Source organism: Ranitomeya variabilis, chromosome 6, assembly GCF_051348905.1.
Source record: "Ranitomeya variabilis isolate aRanVar5 chromosome 6, aRanVar5.hap1, whole genome shotgun sequence".
In the NCBI taxonomy this organism is placed as follows: domain Eukaryota; kingdom Metazoa; phylum Chordata; class Amphibia; order Anura; family Dendrobatidae; genus Ranitomeya; species Ranitomeya variabilis.
Genome location: NC_135237.1, coordinates 142,881,509 through 142,903,693, shown reverse-complemented (window position 1 = coordinate 142,903,693; position 22,185 = coordinate 142,881,509). Strand labels below are relative to the sequence as shown.

At 41.7% G+C, this 22,185-nt stretch overlaps 1 protein-coding gene across 2 annotated transcripts in view; it reads right to left on the bottom strand.

Annotated features, from left to right (window-relative positions):
- The window catches only part of ULK4 (unc-51 like kinase 4), a 1,043,381-nt gene that overhangs the window by 670,321 nt on the left and 350,875 nt on the right, over window positions 1-22,185 (bottom strand). For both annotated transcript variants that reach the window (XM_077269069.1, XM_077269068.1), the window contains exon 22: window positions 3,676-3,803. In XM_077269069.1, coding sequence (XP_077125184.1) covers window positions 3,676-3,803 — 128 coding nt within the window. The remainder of the gene's footprint in view (window positions 1-3,675; window positions 3,804-22,185) is intronic.

The following is a 22,185-nucleotide window of genomic DNA, read 5'->3' as shown; positions in this document are numbered from 1 at the left end:
TTATATCTCAGACAATCCATTCCACACTTCAAATTATAGTCCATATGACTATACCTATGAACAGATTGTCAGCTGTAGTGATTAATAAGGAAATCACCATCTCAACTGTAGACACGAAGATCACTTCTGACAAGATACTTAATATACTGTATTTTATCTTGACAGTATCTAAGCTTAACCTTTGTCCGCCTGAGTATGTACAATTGTAACTATTCTGTTTTAAAATTGCAATAACTTTTTTTTTCGAAAAGCCGTAGAGGGCTGAAATTTCGTGACATCTCTGCAGTTTTGGTCCAGAATATATTGGCCACATTTCAATAAAATATCTTCACCCCCTTCCAAGATAAGGGGTCGAGATATTTTTGCATCCATAACAAGCTGCATAGGTACAAATACAAATGTACCCTCATATATTTTGAATGAAGATAATGCAAGGAAAAAAGAATAATATTTTTTTTAATGATAATGCTATTTTATTATTATAAACAAGTAAAAAAACTGTTCATTTACATTATAAAAGAAAATGTAAGAAACTTTTTTTATTGATTTTCTTCGCAAGTAATGCATGTTGTCTTTGCTACCGAGTGTTCATCGCAAATGGGTTTCACACAAACCACACAAGACTTTCTAGTCTTACGTTGTTTTCGCCTCAGGTCTCGGCAGACATAGCAACTACCAACAACAGGGGAGGGTCCACGACTACCATGAGGTATTTGAGGGCCAGCTGCTGCTTGCGATGCTACCAGAATGCATCGTCCAAGCACCATTTCTACTGCACCTCGAAGAAAATGGTTTCTCATCATCATTCGGTTTGTACTACGATCTTCAATTGCAGGCATGCACAGCTGATTTGCGAGATCTTTCAGGAACCTTCTTCGTTGATCCTTTGTCCTGAAGCTTGGATTGTGTTCTCTGTAGATGATGTAGGATGCTAACCCAGTGACGTCAATCATATTGTAGAAAAATGCCAGAGGCCAACGTAATGTTCGTATTTTCACAGTGTACTCTCCCAACATTTTATCCATATCATCAACTCCGCCTTTTGTTTTGTTGTAGTATTTTATTATCTCTGGCTTGGCTGCTAGTGTCTCCTCAACTTCTCCAGTCATGTGCATAGATGATAGAAGACGACTGATTTGTTCTTCTTTGGTACATATGAACAGACTGTTGCATCATGATTGTAGGCAAAATTTGTCGAGTTTACAGGCCTTTCTTTGGCAGGCTGCATGTTGCTAGATAGGAACCTTTTGTTTTTTCTCACTGTACCAACTAGTGTCATGTTCCAGGAGTTCAATACCTTAGCTAGTTCCATGGTTGTAAAGAAGTTATCGGTGGTGACATTTCTTCCAGAGCCTTTATACGAACTCACTAGGTCCTTTACTGTTCGTTCACCAATGTTTACTTGTCGAGGACCATCAGTTGGTTTCCCAGTGTAGAGCTGACCTTGTAATGGGTAGGCGTTTGACGAGTCACAAGCCCAGAAAATTGTTATGCCATATTTAGCTGGTTTTGAAGGTATATACTGGGTAAATTTAGTATGGCCTCTAAATGGAAATAATTGCTCGTCGATTGTGATACAATTATATGGCTTGTAGGCTCTCTTCAGATTTCTGTTCAGCATTGTGCAGATGTCCCGTATTGGTGCAGCTTTATCTGTTTGCACACGTTCATTTTCGTTGTCAAATTTGATAAATCTGAGTATCCTCTTGAAGCGGTCACGAGACATGGCTGCACGTATAATAGGCAGAGCAGCAACATTCCACATTTCCTCCAAATTCTCTTTGTTGTCTCTGTGCACACCAGCAGCAATCAGTATGCCCAAAAATGCATGGAGTTCAGTTTCAGTAAATTGCTTGAATGTTTTTTGTGGTGGCCGTTCAGAAGAATCAGGAAAAGGTTGTACCAGTTCGTTGTTGTAAGCATCACAAACTCCCCTGGCCTTTTGATTCGTTTCTCGTAATATGATGTCACACATCTCGGGAGTCATGATTGACTTGAATAGCTCTTTTGCTGTATACAGGTTGCTGATTGCTGCAGGGCCACCTCTTTGTCGTAGGACATTACGAGATTTTGTTTGTGCATTTGGCAGTGGATCACTACACCATTGAGTTTTATCCTTAGCAGTCCAAATGTCGCCTGCATTGTGAGGCACAGACTCATCCTCAACACTTTCGTCTGAGTCGTATTCTTTTTCCTGCTCTATGACCATTTCTTGTTCAATCTGAATCTTCTTCAGTAACATCCACTTGTGGTACATAGTTTTCATCATCAGATGCAACATAAGGTTCTTCCTCATGCTCAGAATCAGATTCTTCTAGCATTCACATTATTTCGTCAGACGTAAATCTGTAAATATGAAAAAATGAAAAATAAATAATTTTCCGAAATACTACACAATACTACATTATTGGCTTTTCACAAAATGATACTAACCTGCAAACACGTTATCTTGGATTATGGCGGAAACTAGATCCAGCATCACTATCACTCATGATGACTTGGTAGATGAATTTTGGCTTCGTAATTTAGTTCAGTAACACGTGGCAAGTAGAATGAAACTCGATTCTAAAGTGCAGATAAAAAAGTAAATTATTTCTAGTGATAATTATTTATAAATGTAATTTATATATTATGTAAACCGTATACGGTTTCAGAATTTTCATTCCATATTCGACTGTTTTTTCGACCAATAGGAAAATTGTAACAGAGCCACCATCTTTATTTTGTGCTGAATATAAGTAAAACATTGTAAAACAATATGTAGATATGAATTATTATCTATTTTTCGTATAAAAATCATACCTATAGTGATAAGTTTCATACAAAATATATGTAAGCCAAGTCCAGGCTCAAAGACAATTTCTGACTGTTCTGTCCCCACATAAGGCGAATGAAGGTATAACTGGCTGTTAGATGCTGTGAGACTTTCCTACCTTCGTATCCAAGAAATTGAAGACTTCACAAGCCTAGAAATGTGTGTGCTCACAGCAATGAGATGAACAGCAAAATGGCTACTGAGAGGAGGGAGGAAGGAAGAGAAGTAGAAGCCACTCCCAGTTTGAATCAACTTAATTGACAGCAACATAAGTGAGCAGTAACAACACTGGCCAATAGATATCAGCATAACATTTGTAGCTGAATGAACTTTAGTTTCTGAAACCAAGTAAAGGAGAAAGTCTTCCCACAGTGGAGGTATATATGAAGGTACAATTGTACCTCTGCAGCCTGTTAACGTTGTAAAATCATGCAGCCTGACGAAGGTTAATGAAAACAAAAATGCCACAAAAATAAGTAAAACTGCAAACAAAACACAATTCAGTTACAAAAGAGTAGAAAGTAAAATCATAGGATTTACCAATTTCAAAGATGATTGGTTTAGTATTATTGAAGTAAGAGTTATCATAGTCTTATTATTGCATGACTACACAAAAACGGCAAATTCACTTTAATTCTAGAAAAACATACGGGGTGGATACTCCTTTGGGAAGGATCCAGCTAAGCAGAATCTAACAAGAAACGTACATGGAAGAAAACAGTTCCATTTCATAAGAATGCATAAGATTTAAAATTTTAGTTGGATACTGGACGCCTTTCACTAGATCTCTTATTTTTTATGTTCTTACTGCTAACGTAAGGCATAAAACAAAACTGACCATCAAATCGAATTAGATTTACCTGCTTTGGCAGCAAAGAAGTAACATCTCTTTGTTGCTAATTAAAACTTGTAAAATGATCAGGAAAGCTTTTGCTCTTATTGCTGTTGAAGGGCTTTCGAGAAGTCGAGTTATTTTTGTAACAAAGTCCTGAAGAAGAAATGAAGAAAATAAAGGAGTGTGAAATCATACTGAAAGAAATGTATATAATAAGATTACAATGTTAGTAATTTCAGTAAAAAAATAAGTAAATTGACAACAACATGGTTGACAATTTTTGTTTCTGTTAAGTAATAGCAGAGAACCACAGGGGGTGCTAGATGAGCACATTCATAGAGATCAGTGTTTTCCCAAACTACAGTCCTCACGGCCCCCAACATATTTTCAGGATTTCTTTAGCATTGCACAAGTGATACAATTTTTATTAAAATTAATGTCAGCAGAACTGAAAACTTCTAACACTGATTACACAAGAACTACAAGATGGATTCCTTCACCCCTGGTATCATTTTAATTGGTTTAACAATGTCAACATGAAAATGCCTGTAGTTTACATAGTAAAATACTGCTGATAGATTTGCTTTAAGGTATCAGAAACTGCCACAGGTTCTCTCACCAGTGCAATACTGAAAACATGATGTGTTGGGGGGCTGTGAAAACAGGGTTCTGGTAATATTCATATACATGAAGGGCAGAAGGCACATATTCATATGCACCTCCTACATTAAAGTGGTTTCCCAACTTACCATGTCATCAACTATCCACAGGATACAGGGGCTTGTGAAAAAATTCACCCCAGTAGGCATTTTTGGGGTTTTGCTAACCCCCAACTGGAATTTCACCATTTTTTTAGGGTTTGCTCATGTAAAGAACTGTGAACATTTGGTTTTCCTATTATAGTGAAGCAAATAGGACAAAATAACTGGAAACTTCAGTGTGCATAAGTATTCACCCAATAGTAATAGCAAGTACAGCAGCATATCACTTTGGATAAGTCTCTATGAGCTTTTCACATCTTACCACTGGGGTTTTTGCTCATTCCTCAAGGCAAAACTGTTCCAGCTCCTTCAACTTAGATGGTTTCTTCTGGTGAACAACAATCTTCAAGTCTGACACAGGTTTTGCTCAAGTTTATACTTGTATTTTGCCTCATCCCTCTTCTGTGCTGCCAAAAAATATCCCCACACCATGATGCTGCCACCACCATGTTTCACTGTGGGGATGGCATTCTTAGAGGGATGAGCTGTACTGGTTTGGTGACAGACATAGCATTAAACTTGGTGGCCAAAAAGTTCTTTAGTTTTCTCATCTGACCACATAACCTTCATCCATACTTTGGGGAGCTTCAAACATGTATTTGGCAGGCTGAAAATGACCCTAACAATTTTTGTGTGTAAGTAAAGGCTTGGAGTGTATGGTTTATTGTGGTCATTTGGACAAATACTTCAGTCTCAGCTTGGCAATTCTGCGGCTCCTTCAGGGTTACTTTTGATATTTGTGCCTTCTCACTGATTAATGCCCTCCTTGCCCAGGCTGAGAATTTTGATGGGTACTGATTCCTTTCCATTTGATAATGGAATTAATGGTGCTCCAAAGTATCATCAAATATAAAGTTTTTTGGGTTTTTTTATATATACAATCTCACCCTGACTTGTATGTCTCAAATTTTTTGTCCCTAACTTGTTTGGAGATTTCATTGGTCATCATGGTGTTGTTTGGTTAGTGGTCACTCTTGCTTAATGGTGTTACAGCCTCTGAGGTATTTCAGAAAAGGTGTGCACACGGGTGAACTTTCTTTCACTAAGCATGTGACTTTTGAAGGCAATTGCTCGAACCAGAAATATTTAGAGTCTTCATAGCAAACAGGGGTGAAGACATACAGTTGTGCTCAAAAGTTTACATACCCCGGAAGAATTTTTGCTTTCTTAGCCTTTTTTCAGAGAATATGAATGATAACACCAAAACTTTTTCTCCACTCATGGTTAGTGGTTGGGTGAAGCCATTTATTGTCAAACTATGGTATTTTCTCTTTTTCAATCATAATGACAACCCAAAACATCCAAATGACCTTGATCAAAAGTTTACATACCCTGGAGATTTTGGCCTGATAACATGCACAGAAGTTGACACAAATGAGTTTGAATGGCTACTAAAGGTAACATCCTCACCTGTGACCTGTTTGCTTGTAATCAGTGTGCATAAAACTGAGTGAGTTTCTGGGATCCAGACAGACTCTTGCATCTTTCATCCAGCCACTGACGTTTCTGGATTGTGAGTTATGGGGAAAGCAAAATAACTGTCAACGGATCTATGTAAAAAGGTAGTTGAACAGTATAAAACAGGAAATGGATGAAAAAAAGATATCCAATGAATTGATAATGCCAGTCAGCAGCATTCAAACTGTGATTAACAAATGGAAAATCAGGGGCTCTGTAAAAACAAAACCACGGTCAGGTAGATCTACAAAATTTTCGTCCACAACTGCCAGGAAAATTGTTTGGGTTGCAATGAAAAACACACAAACAAATAACATCAGCTGAAATACTGGACTCTCTGCAAAATAGCGGTGTGGCTGTTTCAAGGTGTACAATAAGCAGGCACTTAAAGAAAAATGGGCTGCATGGTCGAGTCGCCAGAAGAAAGCCATTACTTGGCAAATTCCACAAAGTATTTTGCCTGCAATAGGCAAAACAGCACAGAGATAAGCCTCAAAACTTCAGGAATAAGGTAATTTGGAGTGATGAGACCAGAATTTAACCACAACCATAAATGTTACATTTTGAATGAGGTCAACAAAGCCTATGATGAAAGGAACACCATTCCTACTGTAAAGCACGGAGGTGGATCGCTGATGTTTTGGGGATGTGTGAGCTACAAAGGCACAGGAAACTTGCCAAAGTTGAAGGAAAGATTAATGCAGCACGTTATCAGCAAATACTGTAAATTTGCAATCATCAGACTGGAAGCTGTGTATGGGACGTACTTGGACATTCCAACATGACAATGATCCCAAACACAAGGCCAAGTCAACCTGTCATTGGCTACATCAGAACAAAGTGAAGGTTCTGGAGTGGCCATCTCTGTCTCCTGACCTCAATATCATTGAGACACTCTGGGGAGATCTCAAGCATGCAGTTCATGCTAGACAGGAATGTACACGAACATGAGGCTTTATGTAAAGAAGACTGGGCAGCTTTACCATCTGAGAAAATAAAGAACCTCATCCACAACTACCACAAAAGACTTCAAGCTGTCATTGATGTTAGAGGGGGCAATACACGGTAGAAAGAAATGGGGTATGTAAACTTTTGATCAGGGTCATTTGGATGTTTCGGTATGATTTAAAAAGAGAAAAACCAGTAGCGTGACAACCACCCAACCACTAACCATGAGTGGAGAAAAAGTTTTGGTGTTATCATTCATACACTCTGAAAAAAAACCAAGAAGGAAAAAATTTGGCAGGGGTATGTAAACGTTTGAGCACAACTGTATACACAAACCAATTTTTAGTTATTTGATCCCTTAAATTTAATTTATGCCTATATTTTTCTCACTTCACTCCACCAATTTAGACTATTATGGGCTGATTCATCACACACAAATCGGATTAAAAAATATTTAAACACAGATTGTAATGTAACAAAAAAAGGTAAAAAGATAAGGGGGTGAATAGTATAGTAAGCCACTGTAGGAAAGGTCTTAAGGCCCCGTCTCACTTAGCGATTTACCAACGATCACGACCAGCGATATGACCTGGCCGTGATCGTTGGTAAGTCGCTGTGTGGTCGCTGGGGAGCTGTCACACAGACCGCTCTCCCCAGCGACCAACGATCAGGGGAACGACTTCGGCATCGTTGAAACTGTCTTCAACGATGCCGAAGTCCCCCTGCACCACCCGGGTAACCAGGGTAAACATCGGGTTACTAAGCGCAGGGCCGCGCTTAGTAACCCGATGTTTACCCTGGTTACCAAAAAAAACAAACAGTACATACTCGCCTTTCGGTGTCCAGGTCCCTTGCCGTCTGCTTCCTGCTCTGACTGACTGAGCCGCCGTACACTGAGAGCAGAGCGCAGCGGTGACGTCACTGCTGTGCTCTCACTTCTCACTGTACGGCCGGCAGTCAGTGAGAGCAGGAAGCAGACGCCAAGGGACCTGACGGACATCAGAAGGCGAGTATGTATTGTTTGTTTTTTTTTACATTTACGCTGGTAACCAGGGTAAACATCGGGTTACTAAGCGCGGCCCTGCGCTTAGTAACCCGATGTTTACCCTGGTTACCAGTGAAGACATCGCTGGATCGGTGTCACACACACCGATTCAGCAATGTCAGCGGGGCCTCAACGACCAAAAAAAGGTCCAGGCCATTCCGACACGACCAGCGATCTCGCAGCAGGGGCCTGATCGCTGGTACGTGTCACACATAGCGAGATCGCTATGGAGGTCGCTGTTGCGTCACAAAACTTGTGACTCAGCAGCGATCTCGCTAGCGATCTCGCTATGTGAGACGGGGCCTTTAAGATCACTGGGCATATCAATACTGTAAACCCTGAGAATTGGAATCAAAAGGAAGATATTAAAAAAAGGAGATATTGAAAAAAGCTGCAGCCAGACACCTCTGGGGTAGCATATCTCCTGCAAGAATATGAATCCAGCTTTACGTAAGTTAGCAGACAGGATATGAGCATAAATTTAAGTTTATTCTTTAAGTTGGTACTTTTAGAATTGCTAAAAATTGTATGAAAATGACCAGTAAGGCTGCTTTCACACATCTTTTTTTTTGCCAACGTCAAAATCCGGCGTATTTTGAAAAAATGGATCCAGCAAATGTTGCCGCCGGATAAGTTTTTTTCTCATAGACTTGTATTAGCGACAAGTTGTTTATCCGGAGGCCGGAGAAAACAGACATAGTAACGTTTTTTGTGTCAGCCGAAAAAAGGATAGCGACGGATCCATGGCCGTCCGTCGTTTGCTAGAACAGAATCCTATGGCGCCGGATCCGTCAAATGACGGAATCCGGGGACGGATTCCGTTTTATTTAACTGAGCATGCTCTGATTCTTTTAGTATCCAATTAGTTGGATCAGCTAGTCAGATCTGGCGCATCAGTTTTTCACAATCTGCGACGGATCCATTTTTTTCAACATTCGACAGACTGATGTGTGAAAGCAGCCTAAGAGGATGATAAAAATATTGAAACTATGATAAAAGAACAACAGCATTTCTTAAATAACTATCTTATCCTTGCCAGTAGATGTTCAAAGAGGTAGACTCTTACTTTGATAATAATGACACATCCTTAGGATAGGTCTGAATATCAGATTGGTGAGGGTCTGGTGCCTGGCAACCCCAATGATCAGCTCTGGTGGTGACTGGTTATAATCAGTGTGCAGAGCAAGATCAGCACAGCTCTGTTTAGTGGCCACTCCTTGATACTACAGATTAGTTTGTATTCAAATCCACGGCAGCTGTTTTTGTGAAAGCCAAGGGAGCAAAAACTGTGATTCTGCAATTTTTGTTTTTCTTTCTTTGTGTATGCATATGGGATAAATATAATTTATCAATTTTAAATTTTCTATACCGTATATACGAGGATAAGACAACCTGAGTATTAGCTGATGCACCTAATTTTACCACAAAAAATGGTAAAATGTATTGACTCTAGTATAAGCCGGGTGTGCATTGTCCCCTCACCCCAATCCTGGTCTGCATGGCCTCCTCATGCCTACCCTGGTCTGCATAAACTCCTCATGCCTATCCTGGTCTGCATGGACCCCTCACCCCCATCCTGGTCTGCATGGCCTCCTCATCCCTATCTTTGTATGCAGGGCTTCTCATCCCTATTCTTGTATGCAAGGCTCCTTAGCCCTATCCTTGTATACAGGACTCCTCATCCCTATCCTTGTATGCATGGCCCCCATCAAAAAAACATTACAAAAAAGAAAAAAACACATTATACTTGTGCTCCCTGCGCTCCCACCGAGCGTCTTGTTCCTGTGCCAGCAGCTGCTTTATGCTTTTTAGCAGCACATGACAGGGACATCATGTGCTGCTTACAAGCCGAGCACAGCTTCCGGAATACTACTAACTGCTCTCCACACCAGGACAATGTGCGTGGAGGGCAGCGAGTATTCATTGCTATTTAGTAAGGTGTAGTGTCAGCCGCAGCTGCTAGCTTCCTGCAGCGGTCGGGTGGTCACATGAGCCAGCTACTTAAGAGAAATGAATATTCACTTCTCTCCACTCTTCAATTCAATTCTCTAAAATAGCGGGCATTCTTGATCGCCCAGCCGCTGCACGAAGCCAGAGGCTGCGGCTGACACTGTGCGCGCTATTACAGAGAAATGAATATTCACTGCCAAAGCAGGATTAATTTCTGCTTAGCAGCGGGCACAGGCTTTAGTCGCATCAGCAGGCTCCTGCCTCCTGTGACCCGCTGAACGCCCGCTCCTCCTCCATCTTCTGGAACCTCACTCAAGTATTAGCCGAGGGAGGCATTTTCAGCACAAAAAAAAGTGCTGAAAAAATACGCTATATATATAAGCATATACGCTATATATTTTTGGGAAAGACTGAGTGATTTGAATTTTTACAATTAACTTTTTTTTATTTATTTATGTATTTATAACCATCTGCAAATAAGATAAGAATCAGTAACATACAGAGCATTTAAAGACAAAGAAGGACATAACAATATAGAGAAAGTGTAGCTTGAAAGATTCAAAAGAAGAAGAGGTTATTCAGTATAACAGTCAGTCCCGACCTCCCCCAAGGCACGTCTGAAACCCTGCAGGTTTAATTAGGTAGGCCCAATAGGTGTGTTACCAGATATAAGCTCTCCCATATACCAATCGGTGACTTGAAAGCAACCATGTAATGCTTGACGCACCAAAAGTGGATGCAAATCAATAAAGGAGAACCATAGGAGGAAAAAACGTTCCATATGACTTTCTTTATGAAGTATGGGCTCAATCTAATCCATTCTAACCACATATGCTACCTTCGAAGAAATTATAATTAGTGAAGGGGTTGCGTAATAAATTTAATGTGTCTTATCAGCTTCAATAGTGGACTTGAGCCTGTTTGTACAATATACTGCAGTACTGTATAACCAGAGTCTATTGTAAAATTGATGATTTCCTGTGAAGCCTCGCCGGCATCCACAGTGTATAGATATCTAACACCATCATAAGAGCAGAAAAATGGCAGATACCTTAGCTTCCACACCCAAGGTTAGCCAGCACCAACCTAGCAACAGTCACCTGAGCCATTTTCTGCATCACTATCACATTTTAACAATTTGAGCTGAAAAGGAACTCACATTTAGGTATGCAGAATACGTAGAAAGAGTAACATCTGCATTGTCTTTGATATGCCTCTCCCTTAACCCCTTAAGCTCCGAGGGTGGTTTGCACGTTAATGACCGGGCCAATTTTTACAATTCTGACCACTGTCCCTTTATGAGGTTATAACTCTGGAACGCTTCAACGGATCTTGGCGATTCTGACAATGTTTTCTCGTGACATATTGTACTTCATGTTAGTGGTAAAATTTCTTTGATATAACTTGCGTTTATTTGTGAAAAAAACAAATATTTGGCGAAAATTTTGAAAATTTCGCAATTTTCCAACTTTGAATTTTTATGCCCTTAAATCACAGACATATGTCACACAAAATACTTAATAAATAACATTTCCCACATGTCTACTTTACATCAGCACAATTTTGGAACCAAAATTTTTTTTTGTGACGGAGTTATAAGGGTTAAAAGTTGACCAGCAATTTCTCATTTTTACAACACCATTTTTTTTTAGGGACCACATCTCATTTGAAGTCATTTTGACGGGTCTATATGATAGAAAATACCCAAGTGTGACACCATTCTAAAAACTGCACCCCTCAAGGTACTCAAAACCACTTTCAAGAAGTTTATTAACCCTTCAGGTGTTTCACAGGAATTTTTGGAATGTTTAAATAAAAATGAACATTTAACTTTTTTTCACACAAAATTTATTTCAGCTCCAATTTGTTTTATTTTACCAAGGGTAACAGGAGAAAATAGACCCCAAAAGTTGTTGTGCAATTTGTCCTGAGTAAGCTGATACCCCATATGTGGGTGTAAACCATTGTTTGGGCGCAGGGCAAAGCTTGGAAGCAAAGGAGCGCCATTTGACTTTTCAATGCAAAATTGACTGGAATTGAGATGGGACGCCATGTTGCATTTGGAGAGCCCCTGATGTGCCTAAACATTGAAACCCCCCACAAGTGACACCATTTTGGAAAGTAGACCCCCTAAGGAACTTATCTAGATGTGTGGTGAGCACTTTGACCCAACAAGTGCTTTACAGAAGTTTATAATGCAGAGCCGTAAAAATAAAAAATCATATTTTTTCACAAAAATTATCTTTTCACCCCCATTTTTTTATTTCCCCAAGGGTAAGAGAAGAAATTAGACCACAAAAGTTGTTGTGCAATTTGTCCTGAGTACGACAATACCCCATATGTGGGTGTAAACCATTGTTTGGGCGCATAGCAGAGCTCAGAAGGGAAGAAGCGCTATTTTACTTTTCAATGCAAAATTGACTGGAATTAAGATGGGATGCCATGTTGCGTTTGGAGAGCCCCTGATGTGCCTAAACATTAAACCCCCCCACAAGTGACACCATTTTGGAAAGTAGACCCCCTAAGGAACTTATCTAGATGTGTTTTGAGAGCTTTGAACCCCCAAGTGTTTCACTACAGTTTATAACGCAGAGCCGTGAAAATAAAAATTATTTTTTTTTCACAAAAATGATTTTTTAGCCCCCAGTTTTGTATTTTCACAAGGGTATCAGGATAAATTGGACCCCAAAAGTTGTTGTCCAATTTGTCTGGAGTACGCTGATACCCCATTTGTGGGGAGGGACCACTGTTTGGGCGCATGACAGAGCTCGGAAGGGAAGGAGCGCCATTTGGAATGCAGACTTAAATGGATTGGTCTGCAGGCGTCACGTTGCATTTGCAGAGCCCCTGATGTACCCAAACAGTACAAACCCCCCACAAGTGACCCCATATTGGAAACTCCCTGTACCGCCGGTACACCGCGATCATGTTTGATCGCGGTGTGCCGGGGGTTAATGTGCCGGGGGCGGTCCGTGACCGCTCCTGGCACATAGTGCCGCATGTCAGCTGCGATATGCAGCCGACACCCGGCCGCGATCGGCCGCGCTCCCCCCCTGAAGGGGGCCGATCGCGTATGACGTACTATCCCGTCACCGGGAATTAAGGCCCACCCCACCTCGACGGTATAGTACGTCATATGGGATTAAGGGGTTAAAAACTCATGATCTCTCCTTCAGGCTAACTCACAAACAGGGCAGCATTATTGAAGACTATATCTCTGGTAACATCAAGGTATATATTTCCCAGTGGCCCTGGATGCTTTTTCTAAAAGCCTGTGATGTTTTTTTTTTTTTTTTTTTTTTTTAATTTATGTTCCCTTTCAGTGAATTGTTTTTGATTTTAGTTTAGGGACTCGCAAGACAATGAGGCCTGTTAACGTGGGCTGGAAGCATGTGTATTTTACCCAAAATGTTGACCAAAACCTCATGTATTTTATACATCATTTTCATCTACTTATTGCACATTTGTTGCATTTTTATGAAGGGTGCAGCCAAGCCCTTTGGGTAAATTGAGTAGTCTGTCCTTGTGGGGTGCACTTATGTGTGCTGGACAGCCCGCCTTATCCAATAGTATGCACGTCATCAATAGGCTGTAAGACTGTGCATCATACGTACCTGTGTGACTGGTGTTATAAGCAAGCATCATCTGTGTGCATTTATAATACTAGGCAACAACCCGTAGATTTACAAGTGGCTATTTAATCAGAATGTTGCACCTGTGCTGCCTCTGCCTTATAATGGGGGTCTGCTGCATCCTGCTAGTGCATTGGTATTGTAACCTGGTGTTGATGAGTAAGGGATGATTTTTTTTTTTTTTTTTTATTTTTTTTTATTTATGTCCTTTTTCAGTGAATTGCTTTTTCTGATCCAAACCATTACAGTAGGAGACAGGTTGTATATTAATGCGGCTATCACTAGAATCACAGAATATTAGAATTGGAAGGGACCTCAAGGGTCATGCCCAAACCCCTGCTCAATGCAGGATTCACTAAATCACTTCAGACAGATATCTGTCCTGCCTCTGTTTCACTTCCAATGAAGGAGAACTCACCACCTCTCATGGCAGCCTGTTCCACTCATTGATCACCCTCACTGTCAAAAAGCAACAGTGAGGGTGATCATGGAGCAGGTAGCGTTAAATTTGTGGAAATTACCCGCTTACCATGACATAATTGTACGACATAGAGAGTTAAGGGAGTTAATAGACTGGAATGATTTTCTAAAGTAACTTCTAGTCTGAAAATGTCACCTCATAAAATGGAATAACCAAGTGAAAATTGAGCAAGAAAACAACAGTCTTCAAGAAAAAAAGTAGAACTTCCAATTCAGCTCTGGACACAATTACAAATATTATAACTAGGGATGAATACAAGATATATATAAAAAAAAATGCTTTTACACATTTTATCAACTTTTGTAAACTAAAAATGGAATTAAAAGATAAACGTATGCAAGAAAGAAAAAAGGCTGAAGATTATTAAAGTTATTTGTGATATGTAATCAATGCAAATCTAAAATATTCCCGCCTGGTATTCATGTTAAAAATTACTATAAAAATCCTATTTTCATACAGCGCTGTGAATATTTACTATAAATTCTAATGACCTTTTTAGTCAAATGTAACAGCGAAGAGCCTTGTGTGTCATAAAGGCTTTAAAGGGTAAGCCATTATGTCCAACCTTGTTTTATATCCAAGCAGTATATTTAATGTCTGGCATGACCAGAAGGTACAATTTTCAGCAAGTTCAAGAAAACCACTTTAATCTATTTTCTGGAAACAATACAACTACAATTTATGGTCTTCTTTTCTATTAAGTTTTTTCTTAAGCAATCTAATAGTACAATGCATTATAGCCCTTGTGAATTGAAGAGTTATGGCTTAGGTGCATATTGTAGTGACAGGTTTGTGACCAAACAGTTTAAGCCAGATTATTGCCTTACTTACAAGAGACGTAATATCTACTTTTATATATATATATATTTTTTTTTTACTTGGGGAAGAGTGTGGAGAAGGAAAAAAAAACTGTTTTAACATTATACACAGTTCTTATATAAATAAATAGTCTGATATTGTCATATTGTAGCAGAATTGTCCATTTTACTGTTGGATAGACAAGCTTGGAATAATTTCATAGTGTCAAACATTGGCTATCCAATATACTGTACAAAGCTATGTGCATAATAAAATAAACTGACTAGAATAGAAAAATCTTAGCTACTCACTGGTAATGGGGTTTACGAGAGCCCATGACAACACCACTCAAGAGAGGATCTGCCCATCTAGTACAGGAAACTCACTGAAATAAGAGGGTGGCACCTCTCCCTGCATCCGTTGGGTTACAGAGCAAGGGAGGATCTCCAAAACAGTTTTATGTACAGTGGGGGAAATAAGTATTTGATCCCTTGCTGATTTTCTAAGTTTGCCCACTGACAAAGACATGAACAGTCTGCAGCTCTGGCAAAAATTAAGAGAGCACTGCAAAATGTTCAGTTTGTCTGATTCTTCTCTTTATAGGTATATTTTTGAGTAAAATGTAAATTGTTCTTTCAGACTATAAACGTCTGACAACATACCTCCGAAGTTCCAAGCAATATTATTTTTGTATTTTTTTTCGGAAAAAGAAAAATGGTCAAAATGTAAAAAAAAACAAAAAAACAGTGCTTTCAGCCCTCAAATAATGTAAAGAAAAAAAGTTCATAATCATTTAGAAGCAACAATACTAATGTTTTAACTCAGGAAGAGTTCAGAAATCAATATTTTGTGGAATAACCATGATTTTTAACCACAGCTTTCATGCGTCTTGGCATGCTTTCCACCAGTCTTTCACACTGCTCCTGGCGCAAAAATGTAAGCAGTTCTTCTTTGTTTGATGGCTGGTGACTATCCATCATCCTCTTGATTACGGTACATGCCAGAGGTTTTCAATGGGGTTTTGATGTGGTGGTCTCTTAATTTTTGCCAGAGCTGTATAATTTTAAGGGTTGGTTAATTTTAACACAGAGAGATAGAATATCAACAATAAAATCCAGAAAATCACATTGTATAACTTATATAAAGCAGCAAGGGATCAAATACTTAATTGCCCCCTGTACATACCCACACCAAATTATCATCACACTTTTTAACCTAATCACTTAGCTTAATCAGTGCACCCAAACCCAGTGGCAGGGGGGCAATATAAAGGTGCTGTCATGGGCTCTGAAAAATACCATTACCGGAGAGCAAATTAGATTTGTCCTTTCACCCATGATAGCACTACCTGAAAGATTTATAGAGAAAATAATCCACCCTAGGCCGGGGTCACACTTGCGAATGTGAGATACACTGGAACGGATAATGGGGATACCAATCGAATGTGGCCCAGAATTGTGCATTCTAGGGGTTGTGGATGAGAAGATGTGGGTCCACCATGATAGAATATTTCTTAGGGAAGCTCTATTTATGGCTAGAAAAGCGATAGTATTGAGGTGGATGGTGGAGTAATCAATGGGAGAAACTTGTGAATGACATAATTCCTTATGAAAACATACTATACAGAAACAGAGGATGTCCCCACAAATTTCAGAAGATTTGGGAAAGGTGGTGTGACTCGCCATTGACGCACCTGGCGCTATGGTCTCTTCGATCTTGCGGTATAGTCCCTGATGTGTATATCTATTCTAGATTGTGAATGTGATGATCTATGTAGGATTAATAACATATGTCTATTATAACTAGTGATGAGCGAATATACTCGTTACTTGAGACTTCCCGAGCACACTCGGGTGTCCTCCGAGTATTTTTTAGAGCTCAGAGATTTAGTTTTCTTTGCCGCAGCTGGATGATTTACAGCTACTAGCCTGCTTGATTACATGTGGGGATTCCCTAGCAACCAGGCAACCCCCACATGTACTTAGCCTGGCTAATAGCTGTAAACCATTCAGCTGAGGCAATGAAAACTAAATCTCCGAGCACTAAAAAATACTCGGAGGACACCCGAGCGTGCTCGGGAAATCTTGAGTAACTAGTATATTCGCTCATCACTAATTATAACCTGATTTGATACGAGTTTTAAAACATTCATTGGGGACCCGTTGATTAGGAAGTGCAATGCTTGGTAAAATGTATTATACTGAAGGTTATGTTTTGTTTGTTGGTATATTTTATTATTGAAGGTATTCTGTCATATCTATGTCAATTTTATGTTGATATGTGGATTATTTTGATGCTATGCTATGATATCATATGTTTGTTATGTTATTTTGTGGAATCCTTCAATAAAAAGAGTTTAAAAAGAAACACTTGCGAGTGTGATGCGAGAAACTCGCGTGAGTCTCTCGCATTAATACCTGGCAGAAATACTTGCAGCACCACACTCCGTTCCCGAGAGCCCGATATTTCATCGCCGAAATGGTACACTAGAAAAATACAGGTATATATATATATTGCCATGATCCAGGACAGGGTTTTGTCTTTATCCCGTCCTGGTCAGGCAGGGGTTAATTGTATCTGCCTCTCTCTGGTGTTAGGACAGCTATTTAGCTGCCATATGACCTAGGTCCGGTTTTGGTGATAATTCCGGTCCCTCGGCTAGAGCAGCTGACCTAGGTTACTGTTAATAATCATGTTTCTCTATATGCATGTCCGCTGTTGTGTGTATTCTTTTTTTTTTGGAAAAATACATACGCTACTTACCTGGTAGCAGTGTTTTTTCAGGAGCCATGACAGCACAACGAGAGAGGGGATCCGCCCTTCAGGGACAGGAAACCTCAGACATAAAAAGGGCGGCACCTCACTCCCCCGCCAGTTGGTTTACAGAGCACGAAAGGACCTTCTAGGTTAGTAGCACATAAACAATATTAAAATATGGTACAATTCACCCAGTGAATAAACTTAGGAATTAACTAAAGAAGTGTTGATCCCAATAAGCAAAGAGGGTAGGGAATATAAGGGTGCTGTCATGGCTCCTGAAAAAACACTGCTACCAGGTAAGTAGCGTACGTATTTATTAATTTATTTATTTAGTCGCCATGACAGCACAACGAGAGACTTTCAGAGAAGTGAAAAGTGACTAGGGAGGGACCACTGCCTCAAGCACCCTTCTCCCAAACGTGAGGTCGGAGGAGCCACCGAGATCTAATCTATAGTGCTTAAGAAAGGTAGATGGAGAAGACCATGTGGCCGCCTTACAAATGTCTTCAATCGACACCTCTGCTCTCTCAGCCCAGGATGTGGCTACAGCACGAGTGGAGTGAGCCTTTATATTCTCTGGAATTTCCACGCCACCTGCGGTATAAGCGGGAGATATCGCCTCCCTAATCCATCTGGCTAGTGTATTTTTTGATACTCTAAGCCCTCTCCTAACTCCCTGGTAGGATATAAATAAGGAGTTATCTCTTTTCCAGGTGTCTGTTACTGAAATGTATTTGAGAAGACACCTTTGTACATCCAAACAATGAAATCTATGTTCCTTATCATTAGAGGGATTAGAACAGAACGTAGGTAGGACCACCTCTTGGGATCTATGAAATTTTGAAGCAACTTTTGGAAGATAAAGGGGGTCAGGTTTCATAACAACCCTATCTTCCCTAAACTACATATATGGAGGTTGTCTAGACAATGCTTGCAGATCACTAACCCTTCTCGCAGATGTGAGGGCAACTAAGAGGGCCGTATTGACCGACAGGATTTTGATTGGGACAGTATCAATAGGCTCGAACGGGGCTTGTGTTAGAGCTGAGAGCACAAGATTTAGGTCCCATGGGACTATTTTCTGTTTAATAACCGGCCTGGATCTGGTAACCGCCCAGAAGAACCTAGATATCCAGTGATTACTGGCTAAGTTAGAATTATATAGCGCCCCCAGAGCTGAAACCTGAACTCTGAGGGTGCTGGTGGCTAAGCCCATCTCTAGGCCCTGTAACAAAACACTCCGGGATCGCCTTTGCTGGGGTCAAAGGTCACGTGGTTTGTGCATTGAATTCTGAGGTGACAGCAGGTTTCCAAGTTGACTGACCTCAGGTCAGATTTATTAACGTGAAAGCAACATAAAAAAAACAAAACATAAAAATAAATCCTAGCCTGTCCGGCACTAACTAAACCAATAAGTTGCTATTTAACAACTGGGGGGGCTTCTCCCACCCAGCTAACAACGCACAGTCCTTGAGCACCGCTCTCACTCACGTTAGTCTCACACAGACAGGCAATCTGTGTGCCCCAGGCTGACACTGGAAACCCTCAGCTGGTCATCCTTTATTCCTGCACTCATTAACCCATCATTATCCTGAAGATACTGAGCGGTCTAATTCACATAGGACAAATACCTGGGCGAGATATACCTGCCCCCGACTACCAGACCGACATGATTCTTACATATCCTTCCCCCCTGCTCAGACCACTCAGGTCGAGCAAGAACACTCTCGAAACAGTGTACTCGGGACAGGGCATCAGCGTTCCCCATTTGCACCCCGGGGCGGTGCTCCACCGTGAAAGAGTAAGCCTGCAGGGCAAGGAACCACCGGGTTACCTGACTATTACGGTCTTTGTGGAGGTGCATCCACTTGAGAGGGGCATGGTCCGTGACCAGCCTAAACTTCCTACCTGCCAGGTAATACTTGAGGGAGTCGAGAGCCCATTTAATGGCTAGGCACTCTTTTTCAACCACGGCATACCTCTGCTCATATACCTTCAGTTTCCGGCTGAGGTAGAGGACCGGGTGTTCGACTCCGTCCCTCACCTGGGAAAGTACAGCTCCGACCCCAGTATCAGAAGCATCAGTTTGCACCACAAACTCGCTGCTGAAATCAGGAGTAACAAGTACGGGCTGAGAGCACAAAGCTCGTTTCAGGCTGTGGAAGGCCTCTCCAGCCGCTGAGGTCCATTTTACCATGACGGAATCCTTCCCTTTGGTAAGATCCGTCAAGGGGGTAGCCATGGCTGCAAAATTGGGTATGAACCGGCGATAATAGCCGGCGATCCCCAGGAAAGCCTGTACTTGTTTCTTGTTCACTGGTTGCGGCCAGCTCTGAATTGCCTGTATTTTGTCGATCTGTGGTTTAACCATTCCTCTGCCAATCACGTAACTCAAGTATCGGGCTTCTTCAAGCCCGATGTGACATTTCTTGGGATTTGCCGTTAAGCCTGCGTCTCGCAGGTCATCAATCACCGCCTGTACCTTCCGGAGGTGAGTTTCCCAGTCCATGCTGTAAATTACGATGTCATCCAGGTAGGCCGAAGCGTACTGCCTGTGGGGCCTCAAGACTCGATCCATCAACCTCTGGAACGTTGCTGGAGCTCCGTGAAGTCCAAACGGCATGTAGACATACTGGAACAGACCCTCGGGTGTAGCAAATGCCGTCTTCTCTCTGGCCGCCTCGGCCGGAGGGATCTGCCAGTACCCCTTTGTTAGATCCAGGGTCGTAATGTATTGGGCTTTACCCAGCCGGTCGATTAACTCATCGACCCGAGGCATAGGGTACGCATCAAGTTTAGAAGCCGCATTCAGTTTCCTAAAGTCATTACAAAACCGTATGGAGCCATCCGGCTTAGGTATCAACACGATGGGACTGGACCAGGCGCTGTGTGACTCCTCAATGACTCCTAAGTCCAACATTGCCACCACCTCCCGGGAGACGGCTTCACGGCGTGCTTCCGGAATCCGGTACGGCTTCACATGAACTGTGACACCAGGCTCTGTAACAATCTCATGTTTCACCAGCTTAGTCCGGCCAGGTTTTTCCGAGAAAAACTGTCGGTTCTGTAACAAAAACTGCTTAACCTCAGATTTTTGTTGTTCCGAGAGCGTCTCGGCAATCTGCACCTCCGGTACGGTAGGTGCGCAACCCGGACGGGGCAGATCCGCCGTTAGGGCAGAGTGGTCTTTCCAGGGTTTTATCAGATTCACATGATAAATCTGTTCTGGTTTTCTCTTACCGGGTTGGTACACTTTATAGTTTACTTTACCAACTCTTTCCATGACCTCAAAGGGGCCCTGCCATTTCGCTAGAAATTTACTATCCACTGTAGGGATTAGGACCAACACCCTATCCCCGGAAGCAAACGTACGGAACTTAGCACCTCTATCATAACTTTGCCTCTGGGCTCCCTGGGCCTGTAACATATGGTCCCTAACAATGGGCATGACAGCGGCAATACGGTCCTGCATTTGTGTTACATGGTCGATCACCATTTTAAAGGGAGTGACTTGACCTTCCCAGGTTTCTTTTGTGACGTCTAACAGTCCCCGGGGACGACGGGCGTACAACAGTTCGAAAGGCGAAAACCCTGTGGAAGACTGGGGAACTTCCCTAATGGCAAACAGCAAATAGGGTAGCAAGTAATCCCAGTTCTTCCCATCTTTGTCTATCGCCTTCCGGAGCATCTGTTTTAAGGTTTTGTTGAACCGCTCAACCAGGCCATCTGTTTGAGGGTGATAGACAGACGTACGCAACTGGTCTATTTGCAAGAGTCTGCAGAGCTCCTTCATCACCCTTGACATAAAGGGAGTCCCCTGGTCGGTGAGTATCTGTTTTGGAATTCCCACCCGACTAAACACTTGTACCAACTCTTTGGCAATCGTTTTGGTAGCAGTGTTACGCAAAGGGATGGCTTCTGGGTAACGAGTGGCATAGTCCATGATGACGAGGATATGTTGGTGCCCACGTGCGGACCGGGGAAGGGGCCCAACCAGGTCCATCCCAATTCTCTCAAAAGGGACTCCAATGATAGGGAGGGGTACCAAAGGGCTACAGAACCGAGTTTTAGGGGCAGAGATTTGGCATTCTAGACAGGACTCACAATAGTTACGTACATCCTTAAGTATTCTGGGCCACTCAAAACAATGCAATATCCTTTCTATGGTTTTCTGTACCCCCAGATGTCCCCCCATTATATGTCCGTGGGCCAGGTCCAGTACCTTCCGCCGATAAGGTTTGGGTACCACTAACTGTTGCACAATATCTTCCCCTTTTTTCTCTACCTGGTAGAGCAAATCATTTTCAAGAACTATGTACGGGTACGCTAGCCTAGTGTCAGGTTCTACGGGTACCCCATCTATCATTTTCACATTTTTCCTAGCCGAAGTCAGGGTAGGATCTCTCATTTGCTCGCTGTGGAAGTCATCCAACTGGACTCCCAAATCTGGTAGGCAGGGTGCTGGATGACTGTCTGCCTCCGCCTCTCGCTGAGTTTCCTCAGTTTCCCCCGCCATAACTGAGAAGGGGAACTGAAGGTTAGATTCAATAACCTCCCCAGCAATGTCTGCCTGTGGGACCTCCTCTAGGAGTTCGGGACCTCCAGATGGCATGGGAAAAGATTCACAGCTACGGTGAAGGAGCAACTGATTCTCCCACAACTGCCAGAAATGGGGAAAATCCCTGCCCAGGATTACATCCTG